The sequence below is a fragment of the Rissa tridactyla genome, chromosome 1 (assembly GCF_028500815.1).
Source record: "Rissa tridactyla isolate bRisTri1 chromosome 1, bRisTri1.patW.cur.20221130, whole genome shotgun sequence".
In the NCBI taxonomy this organism is placed as follows: domain Eukaryota; kingdom Metazoa; phylum Chordata; class Aves; order Charadriiformes; family Laridae; genus Rissa; species Rissa tridactyla.
Window position 1 is genome coordinate 63,089,152 of NC_071466.1, and position 22,535 is coordinate 63,111,686.

General features: G+C 40.9%; 1 protein-coding gene across 1 annotated transcript; it reads right to left on the reverse strand.

Annotated features, from left to right (window-relative positions):
* Positions 1-1,281: 1,281 nt before the first annotated feature.
* SLC10A2 (solute carrier family 10 member 2) lies at positions 1,282-12,689 on the reverse strand. The gene is made up of 6 exons (XM_054217017.1): positions 12,178-12,689; positions 8,960-9,078; positions 7,733-7,821; positions 5,426-5,601; positions 4,423-4,580; positions 1,282-3,315 (listed from the first exon to the last, which is right to left on the reverse strand). Exons 1-6 carry the CDS (start codon positions 12,597-12,599, stop codon positions 3,182-3,184), a joined length of 1,098 nt encoding a protein of 365 aa, XP_054072992.1. The 5' UTR covers positions 12,600-12,689; the 3' UTR covers positions 1,282-3,181.
* Positions 12,690-22,535: the final 9,846 nt, after the last annotated feature.

Here is a 22,535-nt window from a genome sequence, read left to right on the forward strand (position 1 = left end):
GCAATGGCTTGAGAACCAGCAGTGCCCCCAAGTTAAAGCTCGGGGACTACCCAGGGTCTTTGGACATGAATAACTATCTAAAAGTAGAATAACTGTGTTAACCTAGAACCTACTAAGGCATCTGTAGGACTTGTTAGCCTGAACAGTAAATCCATGGTTACCAGTAAGGGTAAGAGTTAATTTGATTGTTTATCTGTTAGTCTGAACATCACTGCATGGTGCTTTTAAATTGCACATCCTGCAACGCCCCATCCACAAGTTGTTTCAATGGATAGAAGATTGCCTAAAGAACAGTGGTCACTAAGTGATACTGCCTGCCTTTGAAAGGGTTTTCATGCTGGAGAACATGAGAGGGGATGATGCTGAGCCAGTTAAACAAGCTGATCTTGTCAAGCCGGGGTTTTTCATTTGGCAATACCAAGACAACTGCAACTGCAAGGCTGGATGCCACAAGCCGCCTTACACTTAGAAGCCCATATCTCAGCATTTACACGGCTGACAGCCAAAGACACATAGTATCTTTCTGGAGACCTTTGGGGACATGCTACAACTTCCCCAAAAGTCCCTTATGTTGCTGTGAGATAGCCCACCCCAGCTTCACCAGTGATGAATGGACATTGATGCTGCCCTGACTTCTACATCTGGAGATTTAGCAGCTGTCATGACAACATAAGCCTGCTCCTGCCAACATTAACAAGCCTTGGGGGTTTTATTTTAGTTTTGGTGTGCTCTAAAGGCCTATGTTCATTACGACCTTTGAGCTGGCTTTGCTTCGCAAAAGCTTGGGACATATGACCCTTGCTAGAGGTAATTGTAGTGGCTGCAGAAACTGCATCCTCCCTCCTTCACCTGGAGCCCTAAGTGCACATATACATTAAAAAATGTGTATCAAATATGCCATCAGACATCCCATGTTCATTTAATCTTCATCAGGTTGCTCAGAGAGGTGGTAGGTGGCCCATCCCTGGAAATATTCAAGGTCAGGTTGGACGAGGTCCTGAGCAACCTGATCTATTGAAGATGTCCCTGCTCGTTGCAGGGGGGTTGGACCAGATGACCTTTAAAGGTCCCTTCCAACCCAAACTACCCTATGATTCCATGGTTATTAAACATATTCATTTTACACATAATCTGAGGTGTTTTTCTTACATCTCAAAGCCATAAACTTCGTCTGCATGTTAGGTTTCAGTCTCAATTCTTTCCCTCTTAAATTACTCCAGTGGGCAAAATTATAAATACTTTCTGACTTTATTCAGTTTAGTGTTTATACAGTTGCTTTAAATACACACATACACACACATAGTATAAGCAAGACAAACTATTATTCTTCAATACATTTTCAAAATCTGTTTAAAATATGTACGGAAGCATTGAAGTTTAGCATGGGGAAAGAGCAGCAGCTTGGTGTGTAAGAAAGACATGATCCTAACTAACTTCTGCTGCCCATTTTTTGATGGTCGCAAGATAAAGACAGTAGCCTTTTAACTACAGATGTTACAAATAGCAACTTGTCCTTTTCTCGATGAATGTGCTTTTGCACATTTATGATTCCTCCATAACAGACTTCACTACATTTTTCTGTTTAATCTTCGTTCCATAAAACATAGTATACCTCGTTATGTGCTAACTCCCGCTAAGTGTTAAACTCCTCCTTGGAGGTTATGACCACTCTGAACTCCCTCTGAAAACAAAGCAGCTTCAAGCCTCCCAGAGCTCAGGAACATTTCGAGACCCTTTCCCCCACATATGGTAGATAGAAATAATTTATTCTTTGTTTAATACCGGCATATTTCTGCAGCAGTGGAAAGCCACACGTCGAGAACTTAAAGTCCACAATTTTGGTTGTGTTTGTACAAAACCTGCCACCTTAACTCACAACACCTCGGAAGGTCCACTTGAATATGACAGAGAGGTGTATAGTTTCCATGTGTTGATAGTTGGCTCATTCTTGAATTTTTTGGTCAGCCAACCTCTCACTCATTTCATCTGAAGTTCTCTGGATGTTTTCTTTACATAAGAGCTACAGGACTAATGTTACTGAATGTATCCATAAAAAATTACAGCTGCAAAAAATTTACTGCACTGTTTCTCTTAGAATTATACTCCTTTTCTCCACACACTTAGGACAGCTTTCCATATGTACTCTTGAATTTTCGAAGACAAATAATGTATATGTACATCAAATTATTTCTGTCTGTGGTTCATATAATTAAAAACTTAAAGTTATCAACTACATCAGTGTCTACATGTCACAGGCACCTGTTAAGTTCAAATTTATTGAGTTCATAAAAAAAAATATAACTCTCTACAAGCACTATTGTCTCACGTTAACAGTGGTGAAAGTAGTCTTGGATGAATCAGGGACAATTTTGTTCCATTTTCAAATGCCTTCCTTTCAGTGCAGAAGTTGATGATTTCTTACACTTCCAAAAGCTCTACCTACTCCTTTTTATGCAGCTGTCACACTAAAATTGCTCTGGGCTTTGTCTCTCTGTTCATGTTTCCAGCACCTAAAAGACCCAGACTGAAGATGCAAAGATGTTACTTTCTATTACTTTGGGCAAAAAGTTAGAGTCATAAGGTACCTTGCACTTGTTAAAATTATAGTTTTAGAATAAATTAATGTTTCAAACAATTAGTACAGTGCAATGACTTTATTCTGCCCAGACTGACCTAAATGAAACTTTATTTCATTATTAGCTTGTTCCAATTTCATGGTTGATTCATGTTCAGTGAAAGTCCTCCAGCCTTATCAGATCTTCCACATCAACTCCTGTTGCTGCTCAGGCGCTTTTACAAGATTTCTCTTTGTTTGGTGTGGGGGCTGAGACTAGCAGACAGATTTGAAGGATCATGCGCTGGAGTTGGTAATGCAAATATCTGCTTGGTTTTTTTAGCAATAGCCCACCTTTATTCTGCCTTTCTTTAAATAAGCCGTAATAAAACATTAAATACTTTTAGGGAATTAGCTTCAAAACTGGATTCTACAATTGTGGCAGAAACTGTGTTCAAAATCAAAGTAGAAATCTTTCATAAGTTAATCATTTGTAAGTCTTACTGTACAATATCAGCAGAACTTCTCCTTTTGTTAAATATTTCCATATAGCAACGATGTGAAAAAAAATGCTTTAAGTAAACTGTGTATCATATCTTTTCAGTTGGTGGGAACAGGGGTAATTGTCTATTTGGACTCATTTGATACAAATCCTCCATTTATTTTAGCATGTGATGATGTTGATTTTGAATCCTCTTTTTCCTCTGTTTTCTCGACATCTGTCTTTGTTTTGACCCGATGTCTTCTGTAAAGACGGTAGCCTGGGAATTGGTATATATTTAGTATTAAATAAAGAAATTGTAACAATTGCCTGAAAAAGACACTGTAGTAACATGTAGCCATGCAACATTTTCCTTCCCTATATTGCTAAAATATCCCAACACCTCCAGACAGTTTCTTTAAAGCTATGTTTAATTATTTTATGTCAACAGCACTCATCACTGGAAAAGTACATTTAGAAAATAGCAAGGAAAACATTTTAAATTCTGCATTTGGTGTTTGACTGCTTTGTGTTCCTGTTGTGTGCGGTGACTTTTAAAAGTATCACCTGTCTCCCTTGGGGAGACTCTGGGCTCCTGGCTGGGTCTGTGGGACTGACCCTTACTTGTACGTGAGCCCAGTTTGGCAGGAACTGGGACAAAATGGTTTGTCTGTCCCCACGCCGTTGCCTGACAGAGAGGTGGGAGTCAAGGCTGTGCCTCACAGGCTGTGTCCCTGGGGCCATGCTCCGGCATCAGGCAAGACGGCTGGTTTGGGAGTGGGAGATCAAGAGTCACAGCTGGTTTTAGGTGTGAGCCACAAGGGACAAGGTCCCGACCCTCGTCAGGTTGGTTGTAGTAGCAGCAGTGCAACTCACGAGAGGTGTACGTGGGAGGAAAAAGAGACCTGTACTTCTAATGGAAGATGTTTTCTTACATTAACTTTGAAGCTAATGCCTGTTCGTTCAATCTCTGGTAGGAGGGAGAGTTTGCGCATGATTGTGGGGATGGCCCTGATGGGCAGCTGTACACCCAGGGATCCTGGGGCAGTGGGAGAAGATGCATTTGCCCTTCCTCAGCCAAGGGTAGTAACAATCCTGTGCTCAATGTATTCTCATGTGCCCAGTTGTAGGTGGCGGAGATCCCCTCCCTTGTGTGGATAAAAGGGGGTCTTCCAAATCTTGAACTGAGCCTTGTATATTCCTAGTCATGTACAGGGCACAGCACAGTCATGATGCTCAACAATCATTTGGGTCATTATTTACTTAATTATTTTCCATTTGATTATTTTTATCCCTTCTTGTTTTCTCCATATCTGTGAAAAATGAGACTAATAATAATAATAATGATAATTATAATGCTATAATAGAAAAAATATATATACTTTACCTCCTAAAATTAGTAGTGCAAACAACAGCTGGAAAATGCTGTAGATGAGTGGGAAAGTAAACATCAGTTCAAGTTGTTCAGGAGTGAATGAGAGCTGTACTATAGTTGAACATAGCTGAGTGTTTTGCATGCCGGTTTCCAGAGACACTGTACGACATCTAAAGGGAATAATAGAAAGACAATTGTGAAATAGCAGCCCTGTGAGTCCTTATGCTTTTTAGTAATTTGGGTAAGAAAGAAACATAAAGTAACGGATAACTAAGAAAATGGTATCCTTCAGCTCACATAGTCAACAAAACACTCCACAAGTCATATGGCTCTTACCACCAGAACACACAGTTTTATGGAATAGAATCATAGAATCGCCTCCGTTGGAAGGGACCTCTAAGGTCATCGAGTCCAACCATCAACCTAACATTGCCAAAACCACCACTAAACCACGTCCCTAAGCACCACGTCTACTCATCTTTTAAATACCTCCTGGGGTGGTGACTCAACCACTTCCCTGGGCAGCCTGTTCCAATGTTTGATAACCCTTTTTGTGAAGAAATTTTTCCTAATATCCATCCTAAACCTATGGCAGCTCAGCAATTGTAAAGGACTGTGATGCATTTTGAAGCTGTGTATGTGGCACTCACTATCTACCTGTCTTGTAACCATATTCTAAATTATAGGCTGCTGTGTCTTCATGAGAAATTTTACTGCAGTCCTGCCCCACTTATGTCAGTCCTGTTTCACTCATTTAAAATGTAGGACATGGGCACACAAGGGGAAGATGTACAAAAGATACGAGGAAATAGTATAGTCAGAATCTGTAAATAAAAATGTGCACAAGAAGGCTTTTATCTACACATAGTATCACAGAAACAGCATTGGGGAAATTGTGACTCTGTAGCATAGCTAATGTTTAGGGAGCATTCTCAGCATTGATTAATCATTAAATGAAATTTCTTTCACAGCTGAAAAAAAGCTACAGCTCTCTTTGTCACAGAGAATTCCATACCTGTGCCAAGACAGACCAGCTATGCGGGCCAGAAAGAATCCCAGAGAATAGCCAGCTGCTGGAAATATGGTGCCAATGATCCATAATTTGGGTGAGATAATCCAGGAGCCTTTGTAGAGTATTCCCCCAACGACAGCAATGAGCACGATGAGGATTGCTCCCACAATGGAACCGACCTGTGAGGGGAAAGAGGAAGGACTGCGTGAATAAGAGACCCCAAAGAGATTTAATTGCATTAAACATAGTGTCAAACCTGCCTGTGGAGTATCTCTGAGTCACTGAAACATCTTATTAAACCTAAAACCTAAAGTTTATGGCAATATAATTCACAGCAGACAGATTAGACAGCTGCCATTTTTCCCAAACAGGAGATTTGTGACATACTTTGATGTGTGACTACAGATATAGATCATGGCACAGCAATAATAGGTATCTATAGCAGATACCTGTAAAACTAGTCTCTTGAAGCCTTGGCTATAATTGTACTTAGAACTGGAGGTTAAAAATAATTTCACAGGTGTGATGTGAGTGAGGAATGGTGCACACATTAGGAAAATTTCCCCAGAGTTGTTGGGAAACTGACAGCCCAATATCTAGTACAATGCACTTTTCTTCCTCACTTCTTGAGCAGTCTCACTCTGGGGCTTAGGATAGTGTATGCTAACTAGATGCTAGATTGTTAGTGATAGGAAATTATTTGCCAAGTGGAGGAGTAAATCTGTAATGTGGCTGAAAATTTGTATTTGAAAACTGGCTGTGAGCTCCTATAGCATTTCTACATGGACATAGTCGCTGTGTTCGTCTTATTTCCTGTGGCTGAATGTACTGAGATCTTCTCCGCTACTTGCCAAAAAAAGGGTTCATTCACTCTCTTCTCAATATCCAAGTGAAATGTCTGCCCTTATGGCATATGTTGCCAGGGATTTCACCATCAGACTTCTGGGGCTAAGCTTAGGAGAATCCATTTCTCAGCTAAAGTGTGTATTCCCATTGAGCTGGCTTCATCAGTCTTTGGCTGAAGCCTTTTTAAGAGCACTGAGTGAACAAATACTTTTGTTTGACTGAGCTATTAACCACATGCACCTTGGAAGAAGAAACATGGTCTGGCCATGACAAGCTCTTCTATTTCACCTGGCACACTGTCTTTGTGCTCTTATCTCCATTTCTCACTATATGGACCTTAATCTGACAGTTACGGCTCAATCTTCACTTGAGGCTTCATTGTCCTATATAAAGCAAACTGTCAACGGACCTTACTGTGTGTTGCTCACCCACTTGGTAAGAAAGAGGATGAAACGGTGTTTTGCTGAGAGAGCAAGTAGAGTTTCTTTTCATGTGAGTGCAAGTCTGTGCTTTTCCCTTAACTGATTAAACAGGAATAGTACAGTTTTGAGCACAGCACTCAACAATATACAAGTTCATAAGTAACCTGTGAGCACGTTTAAAAATACAACACAATAAGCTAAGAGTTTAAGAAAACAAATTGACTTAGAAGGACCTTATTTGTGTTCTATCCTTCCTGAGCTGCTAGATGAGTTTTCTTTAAGAAAATTTAGAAAATATATGTGTTAACTATTAATGGTTAAAAAAGGCCAAGGGTACTTTATACGACTGACAATTGCTTTAAACCTAAACCTAATGTTCAGAATGATTAATTTGCTGTTAACGCTAATGCAGCTAAGTTGTTATTGTTGTTATTGCTGTTGTTTTTATGATGATGATGATGGTGAGAGTAGTTTGTGCTAAAACCCCCATATTTTTGATGCATCTGAAACTATTTTGCAAAGATAGTTGAATTTTGTGAATAGTTAGGTTTTTTTAACAGTTGGAATATTTTCAATTTTTTTTTTTAAATAAAAATTTACTTCACACTGAAAAAATTGCCCTCCAAAAATCAATAAACTGGTTTAGAAGTAGAATGCTTTTTTTTTTTAATCCAGAATGTTTTCATTTTTTATTATTTTGCATAGAAAAACAGCTTCCAGTTGACCTGAATGATTTTCCTTCCAATTTCAGTTTACATTATAAACTGAACTCAATTACTAACATAGTCGTAGCCAAAGACAAAGTAGGCTCTTTGGATAATGATGGTTTCTAATAATGTATGCAACTCATGCATGTTTGTGCAGGGGGAAAGCAATATGTTTCTGCAGTGTCTCATTTGTTTTCTGCTGAAAACTTCCTGGCCCTTAAGAAGTCAGATAGTAATACTATGAATAGCAATGCACTGCTTCAGTGGTGCCACTGATTGCATCATTTGGAATAATTTGTCCATAATTATTATTGCTTCAGCCTTATATATCCTACCTTAAGTATGACTTTTGCTTTACTTGGCCATCTGTGGTTAAAATACATTCCGAACGAAACGGGAATTACAAGAGCTACCAGTGAAATCCCTGTAAAAAATAAGAGAAGAGAAAAGAAAAGTTAAGCCCACGTATCATGCAGAAGTTCATGACAGGAGGACAGACACCGTGTAGAGCGGCTGGGGCTACAGAGCAAGCCTTCAGAGGATGTTTCTGGTATGCGCACCCCAGAGCACACATGCACCCTCTACCCACACCTGCCCATTTGCTTTTCTATAGAGTCTGTTTCCTTTGGCAGTCTGTTGAAGTAATTGCCATTCTGCTGAGCTACACGCTCATTCACCTGCATCAGAAAGGCAGACAGAAATTTGAGTGTGCTAATCATCACTACCCTGTGATGTGAGTAGCTATATTAAATGTTCATTTTGTCTGCACGTGTTTCGTTACTGTACCATATCAACAACCGGTTTAGAGCTTCTTTTGTTTTAGCCTCCCCCCTCCAGTATTTATTTTGAAATCACAAGCAATGTATGTGATTTTTTTTTTTCCCTGGGACAGTGGGAAACGAAACTGAAGGATATGGAAGTGACTCTGATGGCTTTTAAGATTAGCACAACATGGAACTGCATTTGGTAAGCGCTAGGGCCACAGCTCTGCAAAGCACTGGAGCGTGTATTTCCAAATACTTTGACTATTTTCTCTTTGTAGCTGGATGAGATTTTTGACAGGAAGTCAAATGAAGCCACTCCTGGCTGTGTAGATTGCAGCTTTTCAAAGAGACTCAGCAGTTTTAATCACTTGCTTAATTATCCACGTGTGCTTAAGTACTTTGCCGGATTATGGTCTCAGAATTTAGCACTTTGCAGGATTGTGCCTTAAAGCTGTTGCAAACACAGGGGAAGCGGCAATTCCTGTACGAATTACTCTATACTCTTATCCCAGTACCACATAGGTCTCCAAACCATTTGGAAAGAGAAACATGCACAGTCTCATAATAAATATCTGTACAACATCTGTCATGACTTCAAGTCTTTGTTCTGCAGAGCTGTGGACGAAGTGAAGTGATCTAGGTAACATGGAAGTTATTGAAAAGTAGGAGGATGAATATTTTTAAAAATCTGGGGTCATTTCTTCATGACTCTGCAGGATGATGACATAAAGGTGGTTGTTACTCAAGGGAGGATAAAGGACAGAGTCAGAAGGGAAAGCGCTGGTTCACTGGACTCACCAATGCTGTCGTAGGGGAGTACAATTGCGTTAGAATCGGTCCACATCTTGGTGTAAACAAAGAGGCAAAGCGGCATCATTCCCATTGCAAGCAGTGTGGAGCAAGTTGTCATGCTGATGCTGCAAAGACATCGGTTAGAGTGACAGTTCATCTCATGCTAGCCTATAGTCTTTCTCGTTTTCTTATTACGACTTCACAGCTTATGAAACGTTGGGCAAGAAATGCTGCTGGCTACAGTCAATTTATCCTGTATATCAGGTTAGAAAAAAAGCTAAATGGAAGGAATGGCTTCTGCTGAAAAGGACGGAACATAAAATATCGACGTGTTCTGCAGCCACAGAACAATAAGTTTCAGTGCAAATGAGGCAGTCGGACAGGCAGCCGTCAGAAAGGTCTGTTGGCAAGTCTGTCTGCATGCTGCCTGTCCGGCTGGCTTCTGAGAGGGTGACAGGCTGGACAGGGTCAGATGGACGTAAAATGGAGCTTTCCATTATACCATCAGTTCTAGAGTGTTAAAATTTCACTCCAAAGCCAACAGCAAAAAAAAAAAAAAAAAAGAAATCCGTCCTCTAGGATGCGTGATGTAATAAAATCCCCTTTTCTGGCTTGTTTTGCTCTAGACCAAAGAGTAGGTGCTGAGAATTACTCAGTGAAGCTGAGTATAAGTGTTGTTCCTTCTGTGGTTTGTGCAAAAACATTTCTGCTTTAAGAATACAAAGTCTTGAAAGCATCAGGCTGATACACCTTGCACTAAAAGATGCATTCTGCTACAGGAATCAAGAAGGCAGAAAAGGCAAGACAGCTAAAATAAGGAGGAAATTCTCAGAATCTGGTAAAATACATAAAAGTATGCCTACAAATCACACTCCTCTGACATAAAAATAATGAGAGAGGGTTCTGGTTAAGGGACTTTGGAAATTTCCTTCTGAGCCTCACTTCTGATTTCTCTTTTGTGTCTTTTGCCCTCAGAAAAGGGACTACAGACCCCCTCCCGCAAAGTGGGCAGATCCAGAGAAATCTAGAACAATTAGTACAAACCCCGCAGTAATATCTGCATTAATTTTAGTTCCTGTCACTCTCTGTTTCAGAGTCATTGAACAGAGCCTTGTAGGAGCCTCTGGCAAGAGTTCCTACGCACATAGAGAGAAAAGACCCATGGGCTACAATTAAGGTCAGGTGAAGCCCCAAATGGATAAAGAGCTTATTTTTCTTCCTCCATATTTCCTACAGCTTCATACTGTCCCTGTATCTACATCCTGCTCCAAAGTCTGCATGTTCTCTAACCCCAGTCCCTGTCAAAACCAGATGTCCCTATGGGAAGCTTTAGAGGGTATCACCCAGGTCTGAGTTACTAAGAAAGGTATAAAACCTCATACTTCACCTTCCTGTGATTGTATGAGCAGTAGAAAATAAATTCCTGCTCCAACGTGGTCTATTTGCCCTGGGATGTTTTGAAGCAGGACCGTAGACGATGGTGATGGGTTGTTACATATAAACATAAAATATTATCAGTTATAAAGAAAACCTTGTGTGATATTTCTATAATACTGTGCTGACTCCAGAAAACAGCCAAGCTACTTATACTGCTATTCTTCTGTCAAGAACTGAAGATACCGTACCTCCCATATCCTCTGGTCCCTGCATTATCGTCACGAAAGTACTGACCAAAAGTCTGACTTCTTAAGGTAAAGGTCTTTACCTGAAGAACAACCTTTTATAGGTATTTTCAATTTACTTCACCAGTAAGTTCAATCTACTTCGTCAGTATCATGGGATGTAAACCCTGCTCATATTTATAGCATCATCCATTTGGATTTTTACCATTGATTTCAGTGGCGCCACTCAGAACATACGGAGCTGAGAAAGCATAGTTTAGCTCAATGTGTTCTTCCAAGGAAAGGTTAGGACAGAATTTCAGACTTGTCCTGGATATCTTTCCATCTGTGGTTCCTTAGACCCATATTTATTGAAATTAAGTGTCTTACAGTTCCTCATATCATAGGTCTTTCCTCCACAGTGAGGAAGTTGGTGATTAGCAGAGCTGACCTCATACATAATTTGAAAGCTGGTATTACATTAACACCTGTATGTGACAGAAAAGTTCACTATTTTCAAAGGATGGAAAAAATGTCTTATTAAAGCTACAAATATTAACATTCTTAGTTTATTCGCCCTAGCTCCACATCTTTCTTACTTCTATTATTTTTTCCATTTCTAGTTCAAACTGGCATATGATAAATTGGATGAACGCTCCAATTTATGTTACTCTATGGGAAACAGAGAAATGATCCTGTTTATTTTAGAGCAAAGTAATCAGGATATAAAAATAAAAAGATGGCTCATTTTTAAAGGCTGTTAGAGTTAATGAACCCCCCACGGAATTTGCATCAAGAGTAGGGTTCACTTCTCCTGCATGTTTGATGTCCTAGGCCATGCCAGGTGCCTTACATATCTGTTTTGGAGTTCAGAGCACCCTGTCACCGAGACCCTCACACTTCACCACAAAGGGGTTTTTTCATTGCCCCCAGTATGCAGCGCTGCCTTAGTCAATGGCTTCTAGCCTGTAAAACTTTCCCTCAGTTTGAAGACTTTGCAGAAGGTGCCAGGAGCAGACAGAATTACTGCAACCGATTTTCAGTTGTATTAGTTCCCAAAGAGAAAATCTAGGCCTGTCTGTGCATTGTATAGAACACAAAAGGGGGGAAAATATTTTTCCACAGGTGGTCTTTTTCAAGAAACATTACTTCAAGAACTATTGCATAGCCACTATTTTGTACAGAGGATTCATATCCTAAAATCCTTTGGATTTTTTTTTTTGTTGTTGTTTGCCTTTTTACTGCCTGTTTCTCTTGGGAGAAACAAAGTCACAAAAGCATTTCTACCTTGGACAAAGATTTCATAATCCTTAGACAGTCTTATAGTCTTACAGTCTTCATTAATGGTATTTTCTGCAGAATCTGAAGATTTACAATAAAGACATTTTCTAATATACACAATGCTGTTCTACTATAATCTTCCTCGTGAATTCTCAATGAACCAAAGATATCTGCTATTCTGCTAATATTTACTGCTATTACAGTAACTAAACATCTTTACAAGAAGAAAGCTCCACCATGCACAGGCCAGGAAGGTATGAAAAAAAATCAGACAGTTCTTTTCAATATGAATTTTACAATGTAAAAATCCATGTGAACTACTCAGAGAATGTCTGCTCTTACCTTAGGTCCATGTCTCCATCCACCCAGTAGGCGATGACGTTGGAGGCTGTGCCCCCTGGACAGCATCCCATGATCAGCACCACGACAGCTTGAATAGGAAGCACGTTAAAGGCCAGGGACAGCAAGAAGGCTGTGAGAGGCATAATTCCAAACTGGCAAAGGAAACCCACAAAAATACCCCAGGGTCTTTTTATGTGGCCCAGGAATTTCTTAATGTCCACATTGCAACCCATGGAGAACATCACCAAAGCCAGCATGATTGTTAGAACAGTACTTAAAACTACGCTCAAAGTTTCATTAAAATTATCTTCTGGTAACACACAAGACGTGCCACTGCAAATAGTAGCATTTGCTGGACAAGCTGTGGAGTTTTCTGCCAAAGACCTAGTGTTAAATTGCTGGGAAAGAAGGTAAGTCTGCATTTTGAAATGCAGAACCGCTCAGTACATCCAAGTCAAACTTTCAAGCCTGTGTAAACGGTTGTTTGTCAGTGACTCCTTTTAAATGATCCAGGAAGCAATAAAGTGCAATAAATACTGGAACACTGTTGCCGTTCTTGAAGGGTTTGGAACAGTGCTGATTCATACAGTTATAAAAGTTGAGCTTGCTTGGTATGGTGAAAATTAATCATTTATTCATATGGTAATGAGAAATCCCACATCAAGAGGATAGCCGTGTTAATATTTAAGAGTGTAAAGGAGGCTTGTGGTGCAGCTGAGCACACGAAATGACAGTCACAGGAGAACGAGAAGGTTTAGCCTTCATTCTTTGAATTTCTTGTATGCCTCCAGGAAACCCACTTGTGCCTGCACCGTCACTGGCATCACAGGCGTCTGTGGGGTGGAAAGGAGCGACCGAAACACAAGAAACCACGAGTAGAGGTCCTGAGCTAGGACTTGAAGCTGCAACTCTTGCTAAGTGATGCAGCATTCACCATGACACATGGGCTCGTTTGAATCCGGTGGGATCCTCATTTGATCGTATTTCTAGTATAATAGAAGTTACAACTGGTGTACAGTGATAACTCTACCACAGGACTGCATGCATATTTGTGTCAATTTTGGCCCCTAAATGCAACTTTTAGGTAATCTTTCTGATTCTCAGCTTTCACATAATCCTGGAGATGGTCAAGTTCCCTGGCTGCAAAGTTTCCCGTGTTGCAGTCTGATAAAACGTCACCTGTTTTGGCTCTGGCACATGGAGAACTGCTGCCGCCCTGACATCTCCACGTCCCTACAGCCTGGGCAACTGGGTGATCACCCGGTGGCTGCTCTTCCCTGTTTGTGTCTCGCATTGCTCCTGGCCACGTCCACCTCCACACTGAGCTCATCAGACGGGGAAGAGAGGAGAGGGGAAGGCAGGGAGGCGGGCAAGGAGAAGTAGGATGTGCTTATTTAGGCAGCGTGGAGATTAATGGTCTTCCTGGCACCTTCTGCCAGGCACAGCTGGCGCAGTCATGCTTCGCTTCAGCTTGGGCTGGAAACAGCAGGCAGTGAGGAGTGCAGGGTGGTGAAGGTGGAGGAGGAAGGAGACGCGTTTGCTGAGCTGATTGTGGGGAGCAGGGAGTGGGGTGGCGGGGCCAGCGTGCTGCTTTGAAGCCCTGGTACCCAGCCAAAGCCAGCCGTGTTCCCTTCAGTGCGGCAACGCATTCAGCATCCACAGTGGGGGTGCGGGTGCAGGTCACCTTTTTTGCCTGGTGTGGCATGAAGGTTGGGAGACAGATTTTTCGTGCCTGGCTTTGGTGTGACTCGTCATTCTCCATCATCCCCATGGCTCACATGGGATGAGAAGCTGAGGCAGGGACCTGAGACCTTTCTGGGGTGTGACAACTGTAAGATGAGGTCTGGCTGTGCTTATGCCTTGTTTGTACATGGGAACAAAGGATCTTTGTGGAGTCCTCGATGTATTTGCCTCCTGCTGTGCATCCGTGTTCTCCCTCCCCTGCCTCAATTCATGTCCTTCTCTCATATATGCTTTCGTGTGGAACAACATCATAGATCAGTCCACACTTAGATATCTTTACCATGCTTATCACCCTACCTGATGGATGCTGTGCAAATATTCATGCACTAAATATCACAATAACTTTGTGCCACTGATACTCCGTAAGAGCAAAAGAAGGCAGGAGAGCAACCAGATGAGGTCTTCATGCCAAAACAACAGCAGAAACAGCAGCAACAACAAAACACTGGAAAGCTGGGATAATTTTGACTATACGGCATACCTGAATCTCAGTCTCAAATTTCTGAAAGCTTACCAAAGTCCTTGGATCTTTTGGTTGGTCAAAGGTTTACCCCTCAGGCTTCCTCCAAAATTTGGAATGTTTTCAAGGGAAGAATTTGGATGCTTCTTTATCTGTACCCAAGCTTTGGGGCAGAATTAACTTCAAGTGTAGATCTTAGACTAAAATCAAGTCTGAAACATAAAGTGCAATTGATGCCCCCCAAGCATCTTTCATTTTCAATACAGAACTATTATTTACTAGGGTAACATGCTAAGCTGTTCTTATCTTCAGCAAGCAAGACTCCCACTGAAAGCCTCGGCATTTTGTGCCTAACCTCAGTGTGGAAAATTATAGGCCTTGCTATTTCTTTTTTCAGTTTAAATGGTGAACCGTAGAGGGGGAGCTGACTGCATTAGAAAGGATTTCCCAGCATGCTCAGATGGCACCTGTTTCTTTACAAGGGGGTCAGCTAAATGGCTGTATCTCCTAAGTCTCTGTTGGGTGCCTGATGGGATAATGTCAGAGTAGCTTTATCCTCCCAGGCAGCTGGCAACTCCTACCCTGTGATTAGTGCCACATCTGTGTGACTATGATATGTCTAATAGAACAACAAGCAAGGTAATAAGGAGTAGATCAAAGGAAGAGAAAGCTACAAGATCTTGGTTCGGCAGAAAACTTATTCTCCTTATTATTACACTTGCTTTCAAACAGAATATTTTAGGAGCTCTTATTTTTCAATCCAAGCCTTTTAAAGGGCTAGGTAGGTTTTAAAAGCACACTTGTATTAACATTTTCTAGAAAACCTGTATCAGAGTCTGCATTTGCACTTGAACTTGCTTTTTGTTGAAACTAAAATTTTTGACGAGAGCATCCTGAAATCTCCAACAAGCCTTGGGGCCAGGGGTGACTTTCCTAGGCCTGTAAATGTCTGTAATGCTGTGGGAAGCCACAGGGTGAGTGGTCTGGGAGAGGAGGTGAGCGATCCAGCTATTTCTCAGGCAGAGCCTCAGGCAGAGTTTTGCTTTCGGCTCCTCCCTCCCCCTGCCAAATGCGTGTCTGAGCTGTGAAGGGGTGCTCGATGCCATCCCCCAGAAATGGCACAGAGCAGGTGTCCCTGATGTTGGTCTCCAGCCTCCGCTGAGGGAGGTGAGTGTCCAGATTTCATATTGGAATTTGACTTCTGGAAATGGAGTGGAGGGGGAGACCTTCCTGCACAGGCTTTGGGCTCGACTGAGGAGAGGTGGGACATCAGCTACTCACCTGCGTGAGCGTACTTACACACTCACCTTGTGTAAACTTAATCTGCACTTACTGCTAGGTTTGCCTTCGTTTTCTCTCCTCTATTGTAAAAGGGACGGTTCCCAGTCATTAGTTCATCAGCTAACTGTGTAAAACCTTAGATCACAAAAAATCCTTTCTGAAAACAGAACTGAATCCTTCTGAATTCAACTTATTATTAGGCTGACAATGCCACAATTTGGCACAGATGCTAATATCTATTTCAAGAAATCCTCATGTGTTGTTAGGGAACTAAATCCACATCCAAGACACTGAAATATTTACAGGCACAGTTAAAAACGTGGTATGTTGCAGGAGATACAGTGTTATGAAGTAGGCAGGCGGCTCTCTCAGGAGTGCTGGATTTCAAACGTTCCTCCAGTCTGTTTTGTTTTTTACAGTGTGCTTCTGGGATTTAATCCACATGCAGGCTAGTGGGAGAAAATAGATCAACAACCCCAAATTTGGCTGCTTTCTGTAAGTTTCCCTGACATCCTCAGGGAAAGCAGCATTTCAGAGGTGGTTGTCAGAGGTACTGAGCTGTACAGCTTCTGTTTTTTTGCCAGTTTTCCACCTGGGTTATGGTGCTAAACTGGTGAGATGGACTATGTACTGCTCTGTGAACCCAGCTGGCATCTTTTGCCTATTCCTGTTGTGCATGTTATTCAGTGTAATTTTAAATATTTGTTACTGATGTTCGGAGGAGAAAGTGGCAGCGAGCCTGGTGGCATTTTGGTGATGATTAACATCCCTGGTCTGATTCTGGACACTGTCAGCATACCTCAAAAATTAAAACAATCAATACTTAAATAGAGAAACACCAGCCTAACTGTATGTTTGCATCCCAAAACTACCAAATTGCTGTATTCTGAATTGTCTTCTTGAATTTTTGTGGTGATGAGGTTGCCAGCTTGTGCAAGTGAGTTCAGCGTCATTTCAGCAAACAAATCCAGGCAGATGAAACCTGTAAGGATCTGTCCCTGTGCCGACAATTAGATAATTGATTTATCCATTAACTCGAGAAGTTATAAAACATGAATAGCAGCAAGTGCATACAGAGCCCTACACTGGGAGAGACAATTTAACAGTTTGTCTTTTATGGCTGTCTGGTGCTTATTTCTGTGATGTTTCTCTTAATGAGACTTATGAATCTTTCCTGTCTGCTTAATTCAGACTCTGAGATGCTTCTTAGTACATTTACGTCTTGGTTAGACGAATCTTTTTTTTCAGATAACTGATTTCCTAAAGGCAATTGCCTGCTTTTTAATACATCTTTAAAAGAGGGACAGCAGTTATACCTAGTATTGGTGACCTTGTTTATAACTTTAAACTTTAGTGTAACTACAGATGGAAGATTTTTTTGTTGTTGTTGTTTGGTTTGTTTTTTTAAAAAAAAAGTTGTACTACATGATTGGAAGTTTATAGAGGGCATTAAGAAAAGAAAATCTCCATGGATTAGCAGGAGAGAAATTTATGACATTAAAATACATCTAGCTCAGGATATCTTCATAAAGAATAGTGAAATGTCAGCTGTAAAGCTGACTTACTGAATCTTTACATTTACATTTTTACATTTCACTGTCTGGTGCATACATCTACATTCTGCCTGTTACAGCTGAGTCTCAAATGAAACATTGAGGGCAGGGGTGCTCTTGCATTTGGCCGTTGATGAACTCAGCTGGGAAAAATAAAACCCTGATGTGTTATGTACTTGGATTACAGGCAAATTTAGCTTGCTGGTGTACTAGCCCTGAGAGATGCACCTTACACCCTCGGCTGAACTCCTGCACACACCGAATAGCTGATTTGAGCTATTGAGAACCATAGCGTGGTTCTGCTATGACTTGTCAGAACTAAGTATTATGCGTACAAGGGGAAATACCTAGTGCATTTGTATTTTCTTATCCATTTCAGCCTTGCCTATCTAAATCATGACAGAAAGTGCAATCTTTCAGTGTGCTCATCTTCAGCAGCCAAACACAAGCATTTTCAATAGAACCGAATATCTTATCCCAGAAGTGCATAGTTACTACGCAACTGCAGGTAAGAGCATGCAGAAGCCTTAGACTTTAAAGAACTTATCTCTTTTTTGATATGTGCATGAGGGGAAATCTGCACTTCCATGCTGTTCAGCAAGGACTGTCCGCTACAAGACAAATAAGTCTGCCAAAAGTGTAAGCCAGCCTTTTGGCTGCCCAACTGTAAGGGTGACCTCTGACATTGATTAAAAAGCTGCAAGACAGATAATTTAATACTAAATAAAAGAAATGACTTATGCTACCACCTATAAAAGTGCAAATTTTTGAATGATTCTATTGGGTTGGAATACCTTAATAAAAGCATGTTTTTCATGTTCCTCAGCAAGGATTGACTTTGGACTTCAAATATTACGCAAATATTTCAGTGCCTTTACTTGTCCTTTCAAAATTGTAATTTTAATTAGCAGTAAGGCTGAATTTGGGATAAGTGGTCAAAAAATATTAGACGCTTAAATTCTAGATCAAAGGTCTGATTGATTTTAAAATCTGCAAGGTTAAAGAAAAATGAAGTTGTTATACGCATTTTTATTCTCTTGGAACCAAAATTGACTCTTCTAATTTCAATCAGAAGGGGAAACAACTTATGCTGTTACTTGCTGTTTGTTGGTTTATCTTCTGGCAAACAGCAGGAAACTAGTGTTTTTGCCTGAAGTTCCGCTGCCCTTTCCTATCATCATCTAAGCCTGGAACCTGGCTCCACCTTTTAAAATCTGTGGTTTTATAATTGATAAATGACTTTAATATTTTTTCTTTGACTGAAATATTATTATTATTATTATTATTATTATTAAACAGGAATAATTTTAATTTTCTTTCTGCTATTTTGAGAGGTAAATTTAGAGCACAGAAGTCACAGAATTAAAGTAGAATAAAACAGATAGTAAGTGTATAATGCCCATGGATCCATTTACTTGTCAGTGGATGGGATGTAGCTTATCAAGGAACTAAGTCAGCACAAAAGAAGCAGCTCTGTAGATCAAAGCATCTGGTGCTGAGGTCTTTAAAATTTCCCTGCATGTGATTTGGGTATTTTACTTCAGAATAGGTTTAGTCTGTTACCTAATCTAGGTGTCTCTATCATGTGTTCCTTGAAACTGTCTGAAGGATCAGTCACGGGTTTGGATCCGTACGTCCCTACTAAACATTGGAGCACATCTGCAAATGTGTAGTGGGCTTTTTCAATTAGTTATAACCTGTTAAGGGGAAACAGTTTGCACACACCAAAACTGCTCTGCAAAACAACCTGACACATAGCGAATGGGAACAGTTTGGGGATTTACTTCAACATTGCTCTAGTGCTCCGGGCCAAAACAACAAAGCGGGTGCAGCCTCAGAGCATCCACGTTGTCTGCACTGGGGTGGCTAATGTGCTATGGGAGTTGTGTGTCCGGCTGGTGTGGTGGTCAGATGGAATATCCTAGGGCATCAAAAATACCATTAGACACATATGTTTAGACAGCTGCATCCCAGTCTGGATAGCTGTGCTGGAGAAGGGGAATTGAGCTTGAGGGTCTCTGCTGAGAATGAGGTAAGTCTCCTGTGAACACCTCTGAAGCAGACAGCTACACCGAGGATGTTGACAGCCAGATTTTATAGAGCACATCCTTTAACGAACACAGAAACAAGAAAATTGAGGAGAAGAAATGTTGCTAAGTTCCTGCTTTTGGTTTGCCCAGGGAGTTGAATAGGAGCAGAGAGCCATGCAGCTGGAATTGCTTCATGTAAGCACTGAGCAGTGCTGCTGGGAATGGGAAAAAGAACTGAAGAAGAGAAAAAGCAAAAGTAAAGCTCTGGAGATTTTTTATGGTTTTCTTTGTTTGTTTGTTTTCTTTTGTTTTTCTTCCCATTCTTAAGCATATGTTTTGCGTTGAATTAAGGCTTTGTTGAGGAAAGCAAACATTCATTAACTGAGGAGGCTATGCCCCCTTCTCAAAACTGGGCTGGTCTCTGTGAATATGGGAGATGCAGCTCCTTAGCGTTTCTTTTTCTGCTTTACAGCAGAGATTTGAACTCAGGTTTTCCACATCACGTGTTGGGAGGTGCTGGTCTCAGACTGTCTTCAGAGGAGCGGCTTTACCTGTACAGCTCAGTGGGCAGACGTGGGACCCACATATGCCATCTCTTCTGTCAGTACCCTAATTACCGGGGACTATTCTCATGTTCTGCAGATTTATAGAACCCAGAAAGTTCTGTGTCAGGTTGAAATATTTTTTTCTGGTGAATATAAAAGAATAGTCTCTTCGTTAAAACTGCCTTGGATCCACCTGAGGTAAAAGGTGGTGAGATTTAACTAATGCTGATTCTAGAGCTTTTTGATTGCATATGATGAGGTGTGAGGGAGGGGAATCAGATAATGGCAGTTGTTACAAGAATAAGATCCCACTTGTGCTAGATGCAAGGCCACAGTGAGCACCACTTCCCACCACTTCTGTTTTTTTCTGCTAATATTCCTCATCTTCCTTCAACATACAGGAAATGCCAACACTACAGGCACAGAAATGAAGAAAAATCAAAATGCAAAAGGGTATGCATTGCATACATAAATGACATATAAGAGGACACCTGTTCTGAAAAGCAAGTCTAGAATCATTACCCTCTTTTCCTCAGGGAAAAATTTTATCTGCATGTCCATCTTCTTAATTGGATTTTAATTTGCTTAGAACACCCATCTTCATTACAGTGGATAATACTGGCCAGGATTGCACAAGATTTCTAGGCCTTTAAAACTTTCAGCTCTTGATAAGACAGATTTCAGTGACTTGCTTGGCTGTTTGTTTTCAGAATACCTTTTATTGCCAGGAGACATGTTTTAAGAGTTTTTTTTAAGATTCACCTTAGTATCTACAAGGTCAAATATAATCGTAAAACCTTCAAGAATGCTCTGTAGATGCAACTTTGTCTGGGAGCTGCTGGACTCTCAGCACTTGGGAAATTTGAGCCACCTCCCTGGATATTGGAAGTTTACTTTAGCAACGCGCTTTTGGAAATTCAGACAGGTGGCTCTTTGGTTGTGGGAGTGGAAAGTACAGAAGATGTGGTGCCCCTGATCTGTGTACTGTAGTGCTGACGCAGCTGATAATAGGGCTGGTAAAGTCTCTGTGTGAATGTCTGCGTTGAAATGTCAGTGTAATTCTTGTTTGATGCTTGGAGCTATACAAACAGAAGAGGTGGCAGTAATGAGGTTTCATTATTTAATAGAACCTGAGTAATGTTTTGGGCCTTCAGTTAGCTGTTTGGCTGAAGATGCAAAAGCTTGATAAGATTGAACAAGTAGGCTTTGGGGTCTAGGAGAATCCGTAATTAGATGCTTGGTGTCTTCATGCAACATCCATCAAAATGGGTGATCCCACAAAAACAGTACAGCAGGTTGGGAGTCGTCCACAGCCATCAGTCGAAAACGCCAAGGGATAGGTCTGTGACCTGCACCTGCTCCCCTTCTGCACTGCCTCCTAAAATACAAGAGCTGGAATAGGACCTGGAGCCCAGGTCTCTTTTCCCACAAGCCCTGTTTGCTCATGCCCCCTCTCCATCCCGGTGAATATTTGATTTTACTGCATCATCCCTGCAGGAAGGCTGAGGGAGCACTGGCTGGGAGCAGCCCCTGGGCTGTGCCCAGGGCACTTTGCAGATGGCTCTGCTGGGATCTGGTTGATGCAAGCTCAGATCCCTCCGGGCAGAGATGGGCAATTTTAATTCTGCTCCTCCTTCAGCTCACGTAACTTTTTTAACCAGTGGACCTCGGGGTAGAAAAAAAAGCAGAGATGCCAGACATGCTTTCTGCATGTTAGTGCCCATGCTTTACGCCTGTCGGTGGAGCTGGGGCACAGTCAGGCATAAATGACAGCTCAGTGAAAGCCTGAGGATCTCACCCGCAGTCAGGCTCCTGCAGCGGCAGCCTGTTAGCGCAGCACCCGCAGCTCTTCTGGAAGCATGCATGCTTGCTAGCGTAGATATCTGTTTCGAAAACGCTCATCGAAATTATTTCCATCAGTTCTGTTTTGAAATTATTCCCATGAAAATATAAGCCATCTCTTATTGCTTTAATTTCTGATACAGCTGAATGTCTCCTATTTGGAGTATAAGGAATCAAAAAGGTGGATTCATTCCATCCTTATAAAAAATGGAATTTATATATGAAGATGTAAAAATAAATATATATAAACCACTACATATATGCATTTATACATAAAATACATGAGATATGAATAATGATCAAATATAGGCAGTGATATTTTGGTTTATTTTTTGGTATAGAGAGGACTTGTGCTTTCTGACAATTTCTATATGACTGAAGTGTCTCTTCTAAAAACTTTCCTAGCCTTCTTCAGTAAATGACAACATGGTTAAGGAATTACTTTTTTTTTCTTTTTTTCTTCTGATGCTGAAATAAGTATAGGGAGTTTTAGATTTCTGTACGTTGAGGTCTTCTGTACCATCAGTAACATCTATTTTCTCTTCAGGAGGACTTTGTGATCAATCAAAAAACTGATGACCTTCTGTCAAGTGGCATTAGTTAGGAAAAAAAAAAACCCATGTCTTTCTGAATACGTTTCTCAGAAATGGGGACATGTAATCTCTAAACTGTGTTTTTTATGCTCCTAATGATTCTTGGGTGATTCAATGCAGTTTCTCTATCCTTTTGCCCTCTATGTCTCAGTTTGCAAATCTAAATGTATGATATTTACATACACAGTATTCCAGTTCAAAATGTTTGAAACATGTTTGAATGCTTTTAAAAGCTTCGGGTATTAACTGAAGGAACTTGCTTTCTTTGTCTTCTAATTCCTAGACATTTAGACTATGCTTTAGTGATGTTT

Excerpts from the sequence above, each read along its gene's own strand:
- SLC10A2 (XM_054217017.1), bottom strand. The coding sequence starts at position 12,599 with ATGCAGACTTACCTTCTTTCCCAGCAATTTAACACTAGGTCTTTGGCA. Across the intron at positions 9,079-12,177 it reads GATGGAGACATGGACCTAAG|CATCAGCATGACAACTTGCT; the intron begins GTAAGAGCAGAC and ends ATGTCTTTGCAG. Across the intron at positions 4,581-5,425 it reads GCTGGTCTGTCTTGGCACAG|ATGTCGTACAGTGTCTCTGG; the intron begins GTATGGAATTCT and ends TATTCCCTTTAG.